The 20,443-nt window shown below is 38.0% G+C and overlaps 1 protein-coding gene across 6 annotated transcripts in view; it reads right to left on the reverse strand.

Moving 5' to 3' along the window:
• Window positions 1-589: 589 nt before the first annotated feature.
• ESRP1 (epithelial splicing regulatory protein 1) overlaps window positions 590-20,443 on the reverse strand; it is a 58,517-nt gene continuing 38,663 nt past the window's right edge. For 3 of the 6 annotated variants that reach the window (XM_061439349.1, XM_061439345.1, XM_061439344.1), the window contains 3 exons: window positions 14,451-14,601; window positions 11,226-11,335; window positions 590-2,081 (listed from right to left, as the gene is read on the reverse strand). In XM_061439349.1, coding sequence (XP_061295333.1) covers window positions 11,261-11,335; window positions 14,451-14,601 — 226 coding nt within the window. In that variant the 3' untranslated portion in view covers window positions 590-2,081; window positions 11,226-11,260. The remainder of the gene's footprint in view (window positions 2,082-11,225; window positions 11,336-14,450; window positions 14,602-20,443) is intronic. The other 3 variants (XM_061439348.1, XM_061439347.1, XM_061439346.1) reach the window with 2 other exon arrangements.

Raw genomic sequence — 20,443 nt, forward strand, 5'->3', positions numbered from 1 at the left:
GAAATTGGAATAAAGAAGTATGTGGGGTTCAGAAACACTAGAGTTCTAGCTTTTATTATATGGCTTTTAAGAAATGTCTTATGTGGCTCCAATAAGTTTTCAAATTATCAAGCAAACAGAGTTCTAATAATAAGATACAAGGACCACATATTAATAAGTATGACTACAGTTTTAAGAATTTTTGGAGCAAAGTCTCAATGATTTATACTCTAAGCCTGGTTGTTTAATCTGTATCTGGAGTGCATTAATCATTGATAGCTTCCCCTGTGTTTTAGCAATAAATAATCTGCCTGTAATGCAGGAAGTACGGGATATGCAGGTTCGATTCCCTGGGTCAGGAGGATCCCCTGGAAAAGGAAATAGCGACCCAATCCAGTATTCTTCCCTGGAAAATTCCATGACAGAGGAGCCTGGCGGGCTACAGTTCATGGGGTCGCAAAGAATCAGACACGACAGAGCACACCTACAAACACTCACAGTAACTTAAGGAAATATCCTACCACCTCAGGAAAAGATGGCTTTACCCACCACACCCTTCATCTGTTACCCTTAACTCTTCTAATTACAAAACAGAATGCAAACATTGAGATTAAACAGGCAAGTTTTATTATCAAATGTAACAATTCTACAAAAATTCAGTAGTATTGTAGTATTACTGCCTATCTTAAAGTCTTTCAGAGCTCTGGGCAAACAGCATCTTAAGGCAGCCAAGTATAAAGAACTATTTTTATGATCTTAAGTGCCAGTTATCACCAATTTTCACACAACATGGTTTTTCTTATTTTTCCTACTGCAGTTAAATGGACATTACTGGTCAGTGAAGAGGGACTGTTTGGCTTTCCATTTAAGGTATTAATCAAAATAATGCAAAGTAAATAAAAATAGCAGCCACATAAATCTGTATGGCATTGCATTCAAGCTAAGGACATTAAGAGGAACTTAAAGGAACATGTGCACTCGGTTAATCAAATTCGGTTTTTCTCTTTGGAGTTACACGAGGCAGCAGTACTACGTAGCTAGTGTCTACTATTGCACTTCTGGAGCATAAACACAGCTAAACCACAGTGCCACACACCGACAGCAGCACCTGTTCTCATCACATCAGTGTTCACCTCTCAGTCTAGCATGCTGACTATAACCCTAGGCTTTTTAAAAGTTTTAATTATTCGACAGTTAAGGCATTAGAGAAAAAGGATTAAGGCTATCTTATTATATACAAGCATTCACTTCAGTTAGTATATTGCTTTCTAGAATACATTGTTCAAATATTCTCATTTGTGATATTAAAAACTATGGAATTTCTTATTAAAGTCCGAAGCATCAATAACGGGAAAAGTACAGTATAAAATAATACATACGAAGCCACAGTATTCAGTTACAGTTCAAACTAGAAATTAATAACTACACATAGCTGCTTCATTTTTGGTTTTATATTTTGGCCCCTAGTTCATTTTTATTTACAACTGATACCCACTGAGAAAAAAAATGCAACTTTTAAACTATGTATGTTTTGTGATGGGTGTGCCATTTCTTCTCACTTTTCCAAGGTGTTTTAAAAATAGTTTTTGGTGGCTTTTAACTGTAAGACATTGTGATGGCCAAGAGCCATTTCTTGCTGTAAGTCTGGGACTTACATACTCCAAGACCTTATTCTTACTTCAGAAGAGCACATGATTGTGCAGAAGATGGGAAGAAGAGTGGGAACACACAAAAATGGAGCTTCCATAAAAGAGTTCCTGGTGGAGATGGCAGATGTCAGTGGAGTATTTTTTCCCCCAAGACTTAAAACTTAGGAAACACCTATGATGCCATATTAGCTGGTAGTAGTGGAGACACCCGATTTCAAATTCACATTTTAAATGCCTGTTTGCAGTGAGCAAGGAGCCAAGCATGCTGCTTGCAATGAGAATTTGGCTTCACTGGCTCAAATTTTTCATTCCACCAAAAGACAGGGCATTCGCCCACCGTCCAATGATGTTTGCTGAAAATACTGCAGCCTGAGTGTAGACAAACTTCTCCTGAAGTTGCTGGAAGTTGTCTTATGTCTGAAGGTTTCAAGATCCCCATACATCTTTCAAACACTGAAAAAAAAAAAGAACAAAAGAAAAAATTATAGTTTCTCAATTTTACAATTCTTAGTTGCCGTAAAAAAGATTCTGAATTCTAAAAGGTCTAAAAGTCTTAAAAGGATTCCAAATTTTTATTTTACACAGACATAATTGGTATTTACACAGCAAATTCTCAGGGAATACACTGCTGACAAGTGAAGTTTATGTGATAACTGGCATTTCTACAATACCCTAGCCATATTATCATGCATGGAATAATGTGTGTTTTTACCTCCCCACTTAAATCTTTTGTGAGGAGACTATTCTCTTCATTCCTTATTCTGGGTCCCCAGGTTATCCGAGCATTTTAGTGATAGTGGAGGTTCAATAATATTTTTTAAATAAATCGAGCCATTAAGACAAAAATTTGATATTAAATTCTAATGTAAGAAATTTCCAAAAAAATTCAAACAAGAATATTTGTATCAGTAAGAAGCACCGAGAGGGGACTCCCCTGGTGGTCCAGTGGTTAAGACTCCATGCTTTCAAAGCAGGGGGCACAGTTTCATAGCTGGTGGGAGAATTAACCACACATGTCAAATGGTGTGGCCAAAAGAAAGAAAAAAAAAAAGCACTAAATAATGACACTGTAGCAAAAAAGTTCTATATGTCAGTGACTAATCTATAAAAACCACCTTTATGTGGACTATTTCATCCTTACAACCACCCTATTATATTGCCATGTCACCCCCATTTTACAGATGGGAAACCTGAGGCACAGAGCAATTAAGCCAATTGGAAGATCTAGAATATGAATGCAAATTGGTTCTTCTGTGCTATTTACTTATATCCCACACACAATCTTTAAAATGAAAACTAACTAGGCATGTGTATACTTTCACATATAAATGAGAAACAGAAATAAAGATAGAAATACAGTTCTTCAGAGTTTAGTTCTGTTCATATGGCCAATTTGTAATTGTGGTTAATCCTAGATTTGTTTTAAAAGCAGATTCTGGGACTTCCGTGGTAGTCCAGTGGCTAAGACTGTGCTCCCAATGCAGAGGGCCCGGGGTTCGATCCCTGGTCAGGGAACCAGGTCCCACATGCCACAATTAGGAGTTTGCACACTGCAATGAAAATCAAAATCCTGTGTGCCACAACTAAGACTCAGCATATAGACCAAAAAAAAAAAAAAAAGATTTCAAAACTGGAATACAGATTTAGATTCAGGTACTCTTAAGAATAGAGAAACTTTTGTTTCTTTGTTAGAATTCATTTTTAAATGTGGTTTTCAAAGGGACCATAATTTAGCACTTAGCTTTAAAATACTATGCATTGAAACCTGCTCTTTGGATACTAAATTTGGATACGAAAATCTCTATCAATGACCCGACATTATTACTGTTGTCCAATATCTATTTTGTCTATCTTTTGGCCATAGCACCTGATTTTCCTTAAATGACTGCCCCGCCCCCAATCTCAAGGCCATAAAGAGGCAACTTTACCACTGAGCCCAACAAGTGACCCAGATATAGCCCATTAGAGTCCTGTGTGTCCTTGGCCACAATGGTTTCAGAGAGGGACTTAAGGTGAGGCCAGTGACACTTAAGCCCTGGCTTCCTCTGGACTCAGCAATGGAATGGTGGCCAGCCATGATTTGCTGCAAGTGTGGCACAAAGAGAGCTGGGCTGAGAGAGGCCTTGGACGCAGCCAAGTTGGTCAACTATGGACCTGTCTGTTATCAGAGTCAATGAATTCACCTTCCTCATTCTCAGCCCAGACTACTAGTATTCCAGTAGGAAATCACTGTAGATGCTGAAAGTTATACCTTCATGTTTTGTGAAAATGTGGACAAGTTCTGAAAAAATTAAAAGCTTAACTTTCTCAGACCTGCCTTTTAATCCCCATGGTATCCAATGGAATTTTAGAATTTAGCAATGCAACTGTAGATTCCTAGCTGTCAACAACAACAACAACAAAAGAAAATCTCAGACGGATAAGGAGAAAATGTTTCATATTCCTCTATAGCTGCAGAAAAGCAAATACTCTTATGCAAAGACAATTTTTAAGGTACAACTGCATATTTGTCTTTCCTTTCTAGTAAGATCTGCGTCAAAACATATAATGCTGTATTTTGCACTAAGTTGTCATTAAAAGTTCTATGTACATTTACAAAGAATTCTTTTAAGATATTTGGTTTCACCAACTGGTGTCATGTCCTATGGAATGAACCTACATCCCTTAAAAAGAAAAAAATGCCTGTAATTCTGATTACACTGAGTCCCCTACATAAGAACCTTCAAATTGCAAACTTTCAAAGATGCAAACGTGTGTTAGAGACCTGATGGCACTGGAAGCCCAGAGAAAGGACAAAGAGAGAAAAGAGGGAAGAAGTAAACAGAGAACTGAAGAGATTCACGACGCAGGAGGTGGCGAGGGGATTTTGTTTATTTGAGGAGGCACCGTTAGTCTTTGAGGCACAGCAGGAGTTTGCAGCAGCCATTCAGAATGCAATCCAGCGCTACTGTGTCATCTATGACGAGAAAAAACAGCTAGTAGCCAGACGTCGCTGGATCGTTTTTTTTCAACAGGGTAGACAGAAGCTAATCCAGCAAAGAACCAGATCCTGTGCCATCAGCGTCAGGTGTACGAGGGAAGCTGCAGCTTGCCCTACGTCTCCTATTGCTGCCAGTCCTTCGGCTGCCCCACCTCCCGTCCCTCCTCTGGTCAGTAGCTGCCCTTGTCTGCTCACTCCACGCCAGCCCGTGTGCCAGCTGCCCTACTGTACTGCTGTACTTTTCAAGGCACTGTATGGTAAGACAGAAAATGTTTTATTTCTCATGTTTGTTTTTTATGTATTATTTGTGTGAAAAGCATTATAAGCCTATTATAGTACCGTACTATATAGCTAACTGTGTTAGTTGGGTATCTAGGCTAACTTTGTTGGACTTACTAACAAACTGGACTTAAAAAAAAGTACTCTCGGAACAGAACTTGTTCGTAAGTAGGGGACTGTGTGTAGTTGTAATATTTCATTTCCTCCCAGTAATTTTGACATCTCTCTTCTGAAAAGTATAATTCATAGTTGGGATCTTTTATTAGGACAGAAGAACAGTTTCTTCTTCCTTTAAGATAAAATAAAACCCGTAACTCAAATTCTTTAATCAAAGAAAGGCTGTTTGTCAGTTGAGTCAAAAGAATCAATATTTGTCATTCTGGCCCATTTTTATAATCCTAGTTGGAGGAGGAAGAGAGAAGTTTTGTCCAATTTTCAAAGCTGCTCTTTTTATTCAAAAGATATCTTGAATTTTTGGGCCAGAAACTAAAATATCAGCCACTATATTGATCCAAAAGAAAAAAACAACTTTTTTTTCAATCCACAAAGTAATCCAAACTATATATTTAAGAGACCAAAAATAAAAAAACTACCCTTCAGGACTTCCTGGAGGCCCCATGGTTAAGAATTCACCAAGTAAAGCAGGAGACGCAGGTTCGATCCCTGCTGCAGAAGATCCCACACGCTGCAGGGCGACTAAGCCCATGTGCCACAGCTACCGCCCGCCAGCCCCTACTGCTGGGATTGCCATTGCAACTGCTGAGGCCCGAGCGCACGGAGCCTGTGCTCAGCACAAGGGAAGCCACCGAAACGTGAAGTCTGGAAAGTAGCCTCTAATCACTGCAACCAGAGAAAGCCCGAGTACAGCAACAAAGACCCAGTGTAGCCAAAAAAAGAGAAAACACACACCTATTCAAATGAGAGCTACACTGAGATTTGTTTTGTTTTGTTTTCCATAAAACTTAGGGGCTGTGACAATACCAGGCTTAATGTATTACAAGAGCTTCCAAAAATACCTTGTATACAGACAAAACTTTTCACACACACACACACACACACAAGGAAACTAGAAGCACTTAATCTTGGACTTTCCAGCTTTCAGAACCCTGTGAGAGACTAAACGTTTGTCGTTTATAAGCCAGCCAAGTCCACAGAATTGTGTTAAGACAGCCTGAATGGATGAAGCCATTTGCCAAGAGATCAAAATTGATACCAGCAGGGAGGTCGCCATGAAACTTCATGGGAGGGATCTTCACTTCCATGTACTCTGTCTTAACACCTACTACCCCAGTCTAACCACAAGAAAAAATTAAATCCAACTAAAGGACAGCCCACAAGACTTCAAGAGCAGTATAAAGCAGAACTGTCAAGGCCAAGAAAACAACCTAAGACTGGGACACTAACACAGGCCAGAGGACACCAAAGAGACAACCAACTAAATGTGAAATCTTAGACTGGATCCTGGAGTAGAAAAAGGACATTAACGAAAACACTAGTAAAACCTGAATAAGTCTGCAATGTAGATAGTAGTCTGCCCCTGTAATGATTATTGTGATCATAGCAACAAAATAGGTACTTGTATACAGAAAGAACCTTAGTTTGTGTAACTTTATACTCATTAATCCACCTGATTCTTAACACCCAAAAATGTTACATATGTAGAAGTTATTTTTTTCCCCAATTTTTACAAAGAAGGGAACTGTCCCCTCTAAAGAATTATCATCTCCTTATGTATGCAAAATGTAGTTGTAAATATAGTTAGGGAGCACTTGTTGACAAATTTAAATTTATGAGCTGACCCTGCCCTTTGAGATCCTAAGAGTGTGAGACTTGAAGCTCACAGTGAAAGTTGGGGCGACAAGAACTCTGGCCATGTGAGGAGACATTTTTCCAGCCAGTCATCACAACCTCCTTCTCTGAAGTGCCCCTTGGGCATCTTCAATAGCCTGTGAGCTGTCCTTAGGGGTTTCCTAGGACCAAAAAAGCAGGCATTATCTTTTGGGGGGCAGTCTGCAAATATAGGCTCCTTTGAGATGACAAGGCTACAGGAAAAGACAGACAGTGTGACTTCTTTACCAGGCCTCACCATGGGCTTTGGTTACCTTTATCTGATTCTATAACCAGCAGTGACATTGTTCTTTCAGTGAATTTTTACAGCAACATACTAGTTTCCTGTGGCTACTGTAACAAATTACTACAAACTGGTTACTTAAAACAAGGGGAAATTTGTTCTTAACAATTCTGGAGGCCAGAGGTCAGAAATGAAGGTGTCAGCCAGGCCGCACACCCTCCAGAGGGTAGGGTGCAGGAAAAAATCTACTTTTGGCCTCTTCCAAGTTCTGCTGACTACAGGTGTTCCGTGCCTTGCATCCACCTGATTGTAATCTCTCGTAGTTATACCTCCACCTCCTCTCTCATGTGTCTACCTGATCTCTGTCTGTCTCTTTCTTATAATCGCGCTTAGGGTCCACCCAGGTAATCCAAAATAAACTCCTCCTCTCGAGATCCTTAATTACATCTTTTGGGAGGTAAGGCAAAAGACACGGGTTCCAGGAATTAGGATGTAGACATTCTGCATCACTGTTCAGTTCAACGCGAACACTGCTGTGCTCTCATTTGCCCAGAGCACCAAGAGTGAAGCTGAAGCTGTGGGTCTTTGATCAGCTTGGTCACTAGTTGTACGACTTGTGAAAATCGTCTAATCCCTCTGGATTTCATCTCCTCTGACACATGGGGCCAAGGTACATGTCCTGAGCCCTCACAGGGCTGTGCTGAAACTCCAGTGAGACTGCAGATATAAAAGTGCTCTCAGAGCACAAGCCACTCTATTGGTGTCAAAGATGACTAATGATAATGAATTTAATATGCATGTGGATGAGGAGAAAAATATACAAATATACAGTCACAGTAACAGGTTAAGGGGAAAGAAACAGGTTCAAAATTCCTAGAGGGCATATAAAAAAAGAATTTGAAAAGAATCATTCACTGTAGCTATTTCTAGACGGTGGGATGATTACTGATTTCCTTGTAACTGTCTATATGTTTCAAATTCTTTACAAGGAGCACAAATACTTTTATGATCCTTACTTCCCAAGGTTGTTGATATAATTAAATGAGATAACTTATGCCAAGTATTTCATACAGTACTCCATGTGAGTTTTTAAAAATCCTCAATATAAAGGCAGATTAATCTGATGTTAAATGCAAGAGCCTGGACTTTAACAAAGGACCTGATTTGTTATCCTACCATGACCCCAAATATACAAACATTAGGATAGAATTTGGAGAAGGAAATGGCAACCCACTCCAGTGTTCTTGCCTGGAGAATCCCGGGGACAAGGGAGCCTGGTGGGCTGCCGTCTATGGGGTTGCACAGAGTCGGACACGACTGAAGTGACTTAGCAGCAGCAGGATAGAATTAGAGGTACTGAGTAATGGTCATAGTCAATTTAGGATATTTCAAAACGTCGCACTTCTAGTCAGTTTTTTTCTGGTCGTGAGGCTTCTGGGATCTAGCTCCCTGATCAGGGATCGAATTTGGGTTCTGGCAGTGCAAGTGTCAAGCCCTAACCATTAGACGACCAGAGAATTCCCCAATTCTAGGCATTCCTTATTCAAAACACGTACTTTGTGCACAGTATGCTGGTCAAGTTCACAGGCAGCATCAGGGAGATGAACAAAGAACACCTGAAGTGCTCTCATCGCCGTGTGCTAGAAAACGCAGTGGGCTGGGCTGTGGACCAGAAAATTCATTCACATTACCATGGATGTGGGCCCTTTGACAGCATCTTGAAACCTCACTGAAAATGGCAGAGAATCAACACTTCCAATCCAGAACTGGGGCTTCTACAACTTCAGAGTGATAGACTAAGACCCCCAACTGTCATTTTCTCAAACACAACACTGCAATGACAACATTTTTTTCTAATTTAGAATCCATGTGATTGAAGCCCACATAGTCTTTGGCCATGAAAATGGTTACCAAAAAATTTGAAAATGACATGCCAACAAACCAATTTCAGTAACCCAATTAAAAAAAACAACAAAAAAAAGAAAGAAGCCGCACTAATTCCTGACCATGTCCTTCCTTATAACTAGCTCTTTTAAGGAGATTCACACACAATGTTAATATTTTTTAAGGGAAGGTTAATTTAACTTATATGCAGAGTACATCATGAGAAATGCTGGGCTGGAAGAAGCACAAGCTGGAATCAAGATTGCTGGGAGAAATATCAATAACCTCAGATATGCAGATGACACCACCCTTATGGCAGAAAGTGAAGAGGAACTAAAAAGCTTCTTGATGAAAGTGAAAGAGGAGAGTGAAAAAGTTGGCTTAAATCTCAACATTTAGAAAATGAAGATCATGGCATCTGGTCCCATCACTTCATGGCAAATAGATGGGGAGAACAGTGGAAACAGTGTCAGACTTTATTTTTTTGGGCTCCAAAATCACTGCAGATGGTGACTGCAGCCATGAAGTTAAAAGACGCTTACTCCTTGGAAGGAAAGTTATGATCAACCTAGATAGCATATTCAAAAGCAGAGACATTACTTTGCCAACAAAGGTCCGTCTAGTCAAGGCTATGGTTTTTCCAGTGGTCATGTATGGGTGTTAGAGTTGGACTGTGAAGAAAGCTGAGCACTGAAGAATTGATGCTTTTGAACTGTGGTGTTGGAGAAGACTCTTGAGAGTCCCTTGGACTGCAAGGAGATCCAACCAGTCCATCCTAAAGGAGATCAGTCCTGGGTGTTGTTCATTGGAAGAACTGATGCTGAAGCTGAAACTCCAATACTTTGGCTACCTCATGCGAAGAGTTGACTCATTGGAAAAGACTCTGATGCTGGAAGGGATTGGGGGCAGGAGGAGAAGGGGATGACAGAGGATGAGATGGCTGAATGACATCACTGACTCGATGCACATGAGTTTGAGTGAACTCCAGGAGTTGGTGATGAACAGGGAGGCCTGGCGTGCTGCGATTCATGGGGTTGCAAAGAGTCAGACACGACTGAGCGACTGAACTGAACTGAATTAGTAGGGAGAAAAAATTATTCAAAAAGCTATCAGAATCCTTTTCCTCTAGGTTTAGTTTTAGAAGAGGAGGAAGACATGCAACAAAAACCTTGCAATCATTTTGGAATGAGGCATACTTAAAAGTATACCCAGATGAACTTTAAAAAACATTAGGCTAAGTGAAATAAGTCAGCCATGAAAGAACAAATACTGTGTTATTCCATTTATAAGGTAACTACAATAGTCAAGTGCACAGAAACATAAAAGAGAATAATGGTTTCCAGGGAGCTAGGGAAAGAGGAATAGGAGATTATGTTTAATGTTATTTAGAGTTCAGCATGAGAAGGTAAAAAGTTCAGGAGCTAGATGTTGCAAACAATGTGGATGTACTTAATGCCATGAACTGTACACTTAAAAAATGATTAAAATCGTATTATGTTATATATTATTTTACTACAACTTTAGAAAAGAGAAACTAGGAAAAAAAGTATAACCAACTTAATAGAGTTATCATATGACTCAGTGTTTCTATTCCTAAATATATACCCAAAATAATTTAAAATATTCAAATATTTGTACATAATTATTCATATCAGCACTATTTACAATACCCAGAAGGTGGAATTAGCCCATAAACCCATCAATAGATATATGGGGGAAAAAAAAAATCTCATATAGCCATACAATGGAATATTCAGTTCACTCAGTAGTGTCTGACTTTTTGTGACCTCATGGACTGCAGCACGCCAGGCTTCCCTGTCCATCACCAACTCTTGGAGCTTGCTGAAACTCATGTCCATCGAGCCAGAATATTAATTCTGACCTGATACAATGGAATATTAATCAGTCACAAAAATAGGAATGAAGTACTGATACATACTATAACATGGATAAACCTCAAAAACATGTGAAATGAAGTAGATTGGTTGCCGGGTCTATTGGGAGGGAAAACTGGGAGCTATTGCTTAATGGGTATGGGATTTTCTTTCAGAGTTGATAAAAATGTTTTGGAACTAGACAGAAATAGTGGTCGCGCAATATTGCAAATACACTAAATATCATTTAACTGTATACTTTAAAATAATTTCCAAATGGAAAAGTTTTCCCTATGCCAAAATAACATACAACCGTTTCCATATATATTGCTTAGATACTACACTTAGACGACAATCTTAACTTCAGTCTCCATTCCTTCCAAGATTTCTGTCATTTCTTATATCACATAAAGGGAAGAGAAGTCCCACCTGACTTAAAAAACATCAAGATTCTTGATCTCTGTTTGTTAGGCCCTTTATAATTTAACTTCCACAGCATGGAGCCTTACCTTCTTTTCTGAGGATGATCTAACTGCTGGGGCCCTTAAATACAAACCCATTCTTTGGATAGAGTCCTGGCCTGGTCACTTGTGTGTACAAGTCCATCCTCGGTTGCATACTAAAATGCAAGTTAAAACAAACAGGATCAAAAGATGGACAAACTATCACTACAGACGGTTAGTATTTCAACTGAATAGTTCTACCAACTGAATTATATACAGGACATTAAAACCATAGGAAACAACGCTGATACAAGACATCTACGTAACTGTGAATCTCAAATCGTTTCTTACTTAACATGTCTAAATATCATATAAATCTCTTCTAAGCGGGAAGTTAGATGAACATGCAGACAGAAAAAGAACAGAGTACCACAACATTACCAAACAATTCAGATCTTGTTAACAATACAGTTTCCATGACACCACAAGCATTAGCTATATTTGTAATATCAATCTAGTTCTCTCAGCAGTGCAGCAAGTTAAAAGCAGTAAGTGGCCCAAAGAGATAATGATTAAAGTCAGTACTTGGAGGAGAAAAAAAAATTAGCACTATTGAAAATGCAAAGCCACTGACAGCAAAGGTTAATGCAAAGGGCAAATGAAAAAGTTAAAGGACTAATATAAGGATACCTAAGAGCCCATTTCAGAATAAGAGGTCCATCAACTAAAGTAAAGACAAAGATTTATTTCCACGAACAGAATGATATCCTCATCACTAAATATTTTTATAGTAGTTTGCCTTCATAAATTCTCATTCTATTAATTTCACTTATCAAAATGGGCCTCACTCAGGTTAATTTACAAAAATGCAGATTTGATAGCAGAACCTATATCCTGCATCTTGCTTTAGTATCACAATTCTTCTCTTTTTGTAAATCAGCCCTTTCCAGCCCCTTCAACCCCAAATCAATTAAGGAAAAATTAAGTGGGAGTAGTTTTATAGAAAGAATTTTGCTGAGGAAAGGGGAACCATATATCTAAAAATTAAAAGTAACATTTATAAAAATGACATATGCCATTATTATATATATGTATGTTTTAAAAGACAGAATCAGAAACCATAAAGAGATTTCATTCATTCAAACAATTATTACCAAGGATTTGGTATTATTACCTACATAAATAAATTATGTAATTATGTAGGATAAATTTTAAGTAACCAGAAATCAAATGAAAACCTCCCAATAAATAAGCAACAGCAATAAAGGCCCCATATATAAAGACAGACATAAAGATTACACTTCAGAACAATTTTTTTTAAAAAGTCATCCATTGATATTTTTATTTTGTGACAAAGACATATCTAAAAGAACCTAGAGCTTCATGGTGAGTGGCCATTACTAAAATAACTGAGAAAAGGCAAAAAGAATAAGAAGGCAAGGACTCTTAAAGACAGCAGAAGATATAAACTTTTATGTAAGCGTGACATGAAATTAGATTATATACAAAAGATTTTGAATGTATGCATTTTAACTACCTTAAAACTATTCAAGAATAATTTGATATGCTGAATTAGATAACTGAGGTTCCTATGTAATCCTAATTTATCTATCCAGTTCATAAATTCCAAGCACTTCAGAAATGAAGGCAAATGCCTTGAGACAAAATAGCTTTGCAGAATCTTTTTGCTTCTGATTATACTAGGTCTGCTCCAACACTGAATAATTCCCTAGAGGCTACTAGAAGATAAAATAACTTCAATCTGTAGTAGTTTATCTTAATTTTGAAGCCTGTAAATCTTTTAGCCATAAATCTAGAAATAACTACTATTATGTGTTTGTGGTTTAATGAATACCCGTAAGAAGAGCAGTTTTGTTTACTCTCATACAGTTTATATGTATGACCACTTAATGCTATTCAGTTTGAATGTAATAAAAATTAGTCAAAACAACTGGAAAATCATGGGAGAAAACACAAAACTCAAATGTATTCTCCATGTGATTTTATCTTTTCAATAGCCATTGGTAAAATTCTCTCTTCGTAATCTAGTGAATCAGATATGAAGTTTGGGAAGCAACTATTTACCATTCCAAAGGATTCCAACAGGTAGGGAAGAAGCAAAGTATCTGCTGATCTCTGAAAAATAGCTTATGTCTGCAAAGAATGTGCTAAGCCAAGCAGTAACAAAACATAACTTTTGTCCAATTTCATTCAGTCTTTCACTATCAGACATAGATTTTCTTCAATTGTCAAAAAATATCCCATGATGGTAACTTGGTAGGTTTGGGGCATCCCCACTGACATTGCTTTAGCTGAGCTCCACAATCCTCCACAATTTATGGATTTGTTGTTGTTGTTCAGTCGCCAAGTCATGTCCAACTCTTTGCGACTCCATGGTTCATGGATACCAACCTTGTAAACCTATTCTAGGAGTGTGAGTGTAACTGCGCCTGCGGGCAACACCCTTACCGTGTTGTACGGTTAACGCTTCAGGACTTGATGATTAGGCCTACAAGTGCTTCTCAACTAATGACTCAAGCAAGGCTCAGCTCCAAGAGGAAAGACCATTTTTGCTTTTAGTGCAAGTAAAGACTGCAAGATACTGATTTTTAGACATTGTAGGGAAGAAGGAGTTTGGGTCTAACCATGTGATTTAAGGAAGGAAAAGTATCCTCTCAGGTGAGATGAGAATGAGAAGACTTTGCTTGCTTTTAACAAGCTCTTACCAAAAATCAAAGAACAACTGATGGACACAGGTAGCGTTAGAAAAATGGGACAGAGTAAAAATCAGTTTCATTAGTTATCATAAAAGAAACACTTCCTACAGCTCTTTTCAAAAGAGTTACCATCTAAAGATTCATTGAGTCACCCTTGTTTCTTCCATACCAGGCAGAAAGGACTCAGACTACTTTTTAAATACTCAAACTCTATTTTTTCGTTAGTCAACAATTTGACTTTGAAGAAAATTCCTTCTTAGCCAATCTTATTCTAGATGGAAAGACCCACACCACTGTGTGCAGAAACAGCTTTCTCAAAGTAGCCCAACTGAAAGAGAGAAAAAGAAAAGCACCTAAAATTAAGTGGAAGTAATTAAAATAGCATGGAAGAGCCCTAGATGAGTTTGAAGTAAGCACTCAGATAACGAATCCCCCGACTCTGGTTCTTCATAAAGCAAATCTATTTAAAAGCGTTTGTACACATGAGTGTCAGAGAATATCCTGGCTGCATTCTTTAGGCACATCAGCTTAAGTAATAAGGGCACTGAGTATTTTTCTTCTTCAAGGTACTGACCTGGTAACCTTGGAAGAAGTTAAGAATTTCCTTAACTCCAGTATTGTAGGCCAGGCCCTGCATTCTGACCACCGTGCCAGGCTGTGGAGGGACACCGCTAAGATTAGCAGCTGTAGGGAAGTAGCCAAGACTATTGGGCGAACCTGGGGGGCTAAAGGGAGAGAAAGCACAATGAACCAATAGAAACAGACAATGTCTAATATTTACTCTAAACACAATAGTTACTTAAAGAAACACTTTCTCAAGGTGACCCTTCTTAGAATTCTCAGTTCTCTCTCCCAAGGCAGGTAAGTACACCACAACTATTCTGTCCCCCGTTTCTACAAAAGCCCAAAGTTGGAAAGAAAGACAGAAGGGTTAATGCGGAGTTAAATGCAAGGTGTCCCCAAAGATCCGGTTCTGTCTGAGATTCTTAGAGAAGGAAGGAGAGAAGGAAACTTCTGCAGCCACTCAACCACAAAGCACCACTTCCAAAGCCCAGCTCACTGATGATTAACTGGCTAGTTACCAGGAATACTAAGGCAAGGAAAGTCATGAACGCAGAGGAATAACAGAAACCATAGCCAGAGACCAAAAGGTATACAAAATGATTGCTCCAAAGCACACACTGTTCTATCCCTGTATACAGCAGATGCACAACACAGTTAAGTACAGAACAACGTGAGAGCAAAGTGCTATAGCACCCATGAGTTATTTCTCCCAACTGAACTGAAAAAAAAAAAAGTGTGTATTGGTAAACTGGAAGGGATGCATAACAAATTACATTAACCACCATTAACATGAGGGGAAACTGATGGTGGGTCCTTTTAGTGTATCTGCAACAATTACCGCCAAGAAACACAAGCCACGTGAATAACTAATCATTCTTTATGTAGTAACTCAAATGATTACCATATTATGAAATTAGTTTCACCATGTCCCATACCAATCTGTTTTTCACAATTAGTTGCCCGATACTCATATATGCATAGGGATTTTTTTTATAAGTCATTAGCTTAAAAGAGCACTAAAGATACACAGCTTTAGATTATTAACACAAATCATTCTAAGTAGGTAATTATCCACTTCAAAGACTAAAGACATAATGAAAGGGACTAAAAATTGAGATTATCTAGCCTACATAATCCTAACTGATGGGTTAACAGGAATGATACCAGATGGTGAATCCAATCCTAGCCTCCATTTTACTAGCACAGTAAGCCTGAACAAGTCACTTAATTTTATCATTTCTTAAATGGGAATGAAAACATTTCCTAGTTTCACAGAATTGTCCTTCAGCATCAATGACTTAACGTATCGAAATACTCCACAAACCATAAAACGCAGTAATTTGTTGTTCTGTTATTATTCTCACTCTTGCTATTTCCATCCCCATTCTTCCATTTCATCATATCTAAAATATGGAAGCCTGAAAATATTACTTGACATCAAGCTGCCCATAATCTAAGTCTCTAAAACAGTAATTCTCAACTCATCTGCATATTTGAGTTACTTGGAGAGATTTTTACAACTCTCTCCAAGGAGAGTCTGTTTAGAGACCAAAAGTCAATCCATGTATAACTGTGAGAGCAGAGAGGGAATGCTGATCTTTAGGGCTGAGAGGGACTTTAGCCATCATTCAGCCACACCTTCTTGTTTTCACAGAGGTAGAAACGGAAACTAAGAGTTAAATGATTTCCCGAAGGTCACACAACCAGTTAGCTCTTCACAAAACCAAAGAACTACCCAGACTTCTTACCTCCTAGCTCAATGCTTCCCCCCATACAGGCAGCATTCATTCAAAGCAGCAAGGTTAGAAATATAAGATCAATGCACAAAATAAATCAATTACATTTCTGTATACTACAATAGGGCTTCCCTTGTGGCTCAGCTGGTAAAGAATCCACCTGCAATATGGGAGACCTGGGTTCAATCCCTGGGTTGCCCTAGAGAAGGGAAAGGCTACCCACTCCAGTATTCTGGCCTGGAAAATTCCGTGGACTATATATACAGTCTATGGGGTTGCAAAGAGTTGGACACGACTGATCGACTTTCACATATATACATACACTACAATGAACAACCTAAAAATGAAATAAGGAAAGCAATCATTCACAACAGCATTAAAAGAACAAAATATTACAAAAAAAGTGACAAAGGAACAGCAAGACTTACACACTAAAAACTATGAAACACTGTTAAAAAATAGAAGTCATCAAAATAAATGGAAAGACAGTCCATGTTCATAAACAGACCATTTAATTTTGTTGAAATGGCAATACTCTAAATTGTATAGATTTGATGTAATAGCTATCATATTCTTTTTTTTTCCCCCAGACATCAACAAAACTGAAGCTAAAACATATATGGAATTACAAATGACCAAGAACAGCCAAACTTTCTTGAAAAAGAGCAAAGTATTTTGAATTTCCTAAAAACTTTACTAAACTTTGGTGTGGTACCTCCATAACGGTAGGCAAAGATCAATGGAATAGAATTTGAGAGGCCAGAAATAAACTCTTACATTTATGGTCAATTTATTTACTCGTTTGTTTGCCCATGGGATCCCAGTTCCCAGACCAAGGATGGAACCCAAGGCCCTCAGCAATGAAAGCATGGAGTCAACCACAGGACTCAACCGAAGTCCCTGGTCAACTGATTTTTGACAAGAGTTCTAAGACAATTTGATGAGAAAATAACTCTCTTCAGTAAATGGTGCTGAACAGTGAAATGTTCACATGCAAAAGGATGAATTTAGACTTTTACCTTACTCTGTATAAAAAACTAATTCAAGATGGATAATACACCTAAGTACAAGAGCTAACACAACAAAACTCTTATAAGAATATGTAGTAATACATTTTCATGACCTTGCATTCTATATGACAAAAGTACAAGTGAGAAAAGAAGAAATAAGTTGAACTGCATCAAAATTTAAAACTTTTGGGGAATTAGTCCCTGGTAGTTCAGATGATAAAGAATCTGCCTGCAATGCAGGAGACCTCGGTTCGATCCATCGGTTGGGAAGATCCCCTGGAGAAGGGAAAGGCTACCTACTCCAGTATTCTGGCTTGGAGAATTCCATGGACATACCAAGGGGTCACAAACAGTCAGACATGACTGAGCAACTAACACTTTCTACTTTGACTTTTTTATTCTGGTGATCCAATTGTTAGGAATCCATGCTTTTACTATGTGGCATGGCCAGAAACAAAACCCACCAAAACTTAAAAACTTTTGTGCTTTAAAGGACATCATGAAGAAAATGAAAAGACAACCCACAGACTGGAAGAAAATATTTGTAAGTCATATAAGATGTCCTACTTAGAATATATACAGAAACTTTACAACTAAAAAACAGTAAGAAAAATTGCTCAATTAAAAAATGTACAAAGGACTTCAATAAACTTTTCTCCAAAGAAAACGTGTGAATGGCTAGTAAGCATGTATAAAGTTGCTCAAAATCAATAGTTAAATAAATGTAAATTAAAACCATAATGAGACAGCAAATCCACACCCATGAAAATAGTTAAAAGAGCTGAAAAGGATGTAAAGAAAGGAAAAATGCCAAAACATTGTTAATGGGAATGTTAAGATGGTGAAGCCCCTTTGGAAAACAGTTTGGCTGTTTCTGAAAAGTTAAACGTAAAGTTACCATATGACCCAGCAATTCTACTCCTATGTACATACCTAACTAAAGAAAGCTGAAAATCTAGGTCCACACAAAAACCTGAATGCAGATGTATACAGCATTATTAATAGAATAAACAACTCCAAGTGTCTGACAGCTGATGATAAACTCAATGTTGTATACTCCTACAATGGAATACTGCTTAACCATAAAAAGGAATGAAAACTGTTGATCCATATTACAACGTGAATGAACCTCAAAAACAGGCTAAATCAAAGAAACTAGTCATGAAAGACCACAAATGGCGTTATTCTGTTTATATGAAACATCTGAACAGGCAAATTCATAGAAACAGAAAATATATTAGTAGTTATTTAGGGATGTAGAAGGGGCAAGTAAAGTGGGTAGAAGGGAAGTGAACTTGAGTTGTTACTAATGGACACCATGGTTCTTCTAGCGGTTACTCTGAAATTAAATTGTTAGAAGCACTTCCCTAGTGGTTCAGTGGTTAAGACTGTGTTTCCATTGCAGGGGGGTATGGGATCAATCCCTTGGTTGGGAAACTTAAGATCCCAACACTCTGCAAAAAAAAAAAGTCTCAGATGGACATAGTACCAATAATGTAACCGGTACTCAAAAGCTGCCAAGATTAAAAAACTGATAAAACCACAAAAGAACCCAAGGGTTAGGGTCCAAATGAATGAGTCAGCCTAACACTGAACGCCGAGTTCCTACAGGGCATGCAGAGACTGTATAAACTAACAAGGAGACTGACCTTGAACTGCTAAGAAACCCTGCTGGGGCTGCCTGAACCAGCAAAGACCCGAGGGGAGGTGAGAAGAAATGAAGAGAAAAAGAAAACAGCATGGTGGGGGGTTCTCCTCGAAGGTTTATTTTCAAAAGACTACTAGAGCATCACAGTTATGCAGACACTGCTGCTGAGACTCAGTCAGCAGGTGACCCTGAGATCGTGTTAAGAACCTTCTGGAGTGAGGCTCAGAGGGAGGGGATATATGTATACTTGTGGCTGGAGTCAAACACGTGAGTTATAAAGTGGAAGATCTCCTCCATGGGAGCACTCCACGTTCTATGGATTTGAGTAATAACTCTCAAACTCAATGTGGAGAAAAACTTGATTTCCCTGAGAAATTTATGACTTTCTTTCCTTTGAAATTATGAGTGTGCAATTCAAGTTTCCTCCTGCCCAAAGCCCATGATTGTTATGCCAATATTAATCGCCTAAGATTAATTTAATTGCCAGACTATCAAACATTTCCTATCTTATATTTTTAATCAAGTCTTAATTTATATCACAATTTTTTTTCAAATACTCTGTATCCTAATACATCACTGCAAATTCTTTTTCAGCACAGGGAAAGATATATGAAAACAGTGAAGGCCAAGGTGTCTAACAACCAAGAAAACTATATACTCTTTTGAAAACAGTTCTCATAATACAATACTCTTTCATTTAACAATTACAAATTACTAAACATTGGCAACACGGATAGCATTCCAAAGTAGAAGTAGTTATAGCATGACAAAACAATGTGATGACTCGTCATACTTCTCTAGAGGACAGAGATCAAAAGCATTACCTACCTTATTAGAGAAAGAGGTTAAGGGAAAAGAAAATTAGAGAAGAGAATATACTCTCCTCTGAATGAGTCACAATACATCAACACATTAACACAGAAAACATCCTGAGGAGTCTTACAAAAAGAAATCTGGTTTCTACTTCCTTGCAAAATTACCACACTGAGTCTTGTTTAACAGTTATGAACGCCCCTAGTGACATAAAGACCCTATATTTGGAAAGTGACTGGAGAAACAACGTTTTAATCCTAGCAAGTGTAAAGGCTGGAATCAATTTTCATTTGGAAATTTCTGAACTAACTTGTTCATCTGAAGTGAACAGTCTCAAGAAGGCTGACTTTGCAACATTCTTTTGAGCTTAATACTCATGTTAAAAAAAAAAAAAAAAAACTCATGTAGATGGACTGGGCAGTACACACGGATCCTCCATTTCTGTTAGCTCTTCTTAAAGGCTACAAGTCTCTCTTTCCAAGTGCATCTACCTCCTGGAGAAAGTTTAAGTAACCAACAAATATAAAAACACTTTGGAAGGAATAAAGAAATCTTTTGAGAATCTATTTCACCAAAATAGTAAGCAAATTTAGGTACTGTCAAATTGTTTGGTAGCTAAACTTAAATTTACTCCAATTACGTTAAAGATTACAAAAATTTAAACCCCCTACTACATTTATCATAATATGTTCCAAACACATAGTAAAGTTACAGACTTCTTACTCAAAACAAGAATTGTCCCCACAAAGCTTCCTTTTACATTTGAAAACTACATCCAACACCAGAAATTATTTTA

This window comes from Bos javanicus, chromosome 14 (assembly GCF_032452875.1).
Source record: "Bos javanicus breed banteng chromosome 14, ARS-OSU_banteng_1.0, whole genome shotgun sequence".
Classification (NCBI taxonomy): Eukaryota; Metazoa; Chordata; class Mammalia; order Artiodactyla; family Bovidae; genus Bos; species Bos javanicus.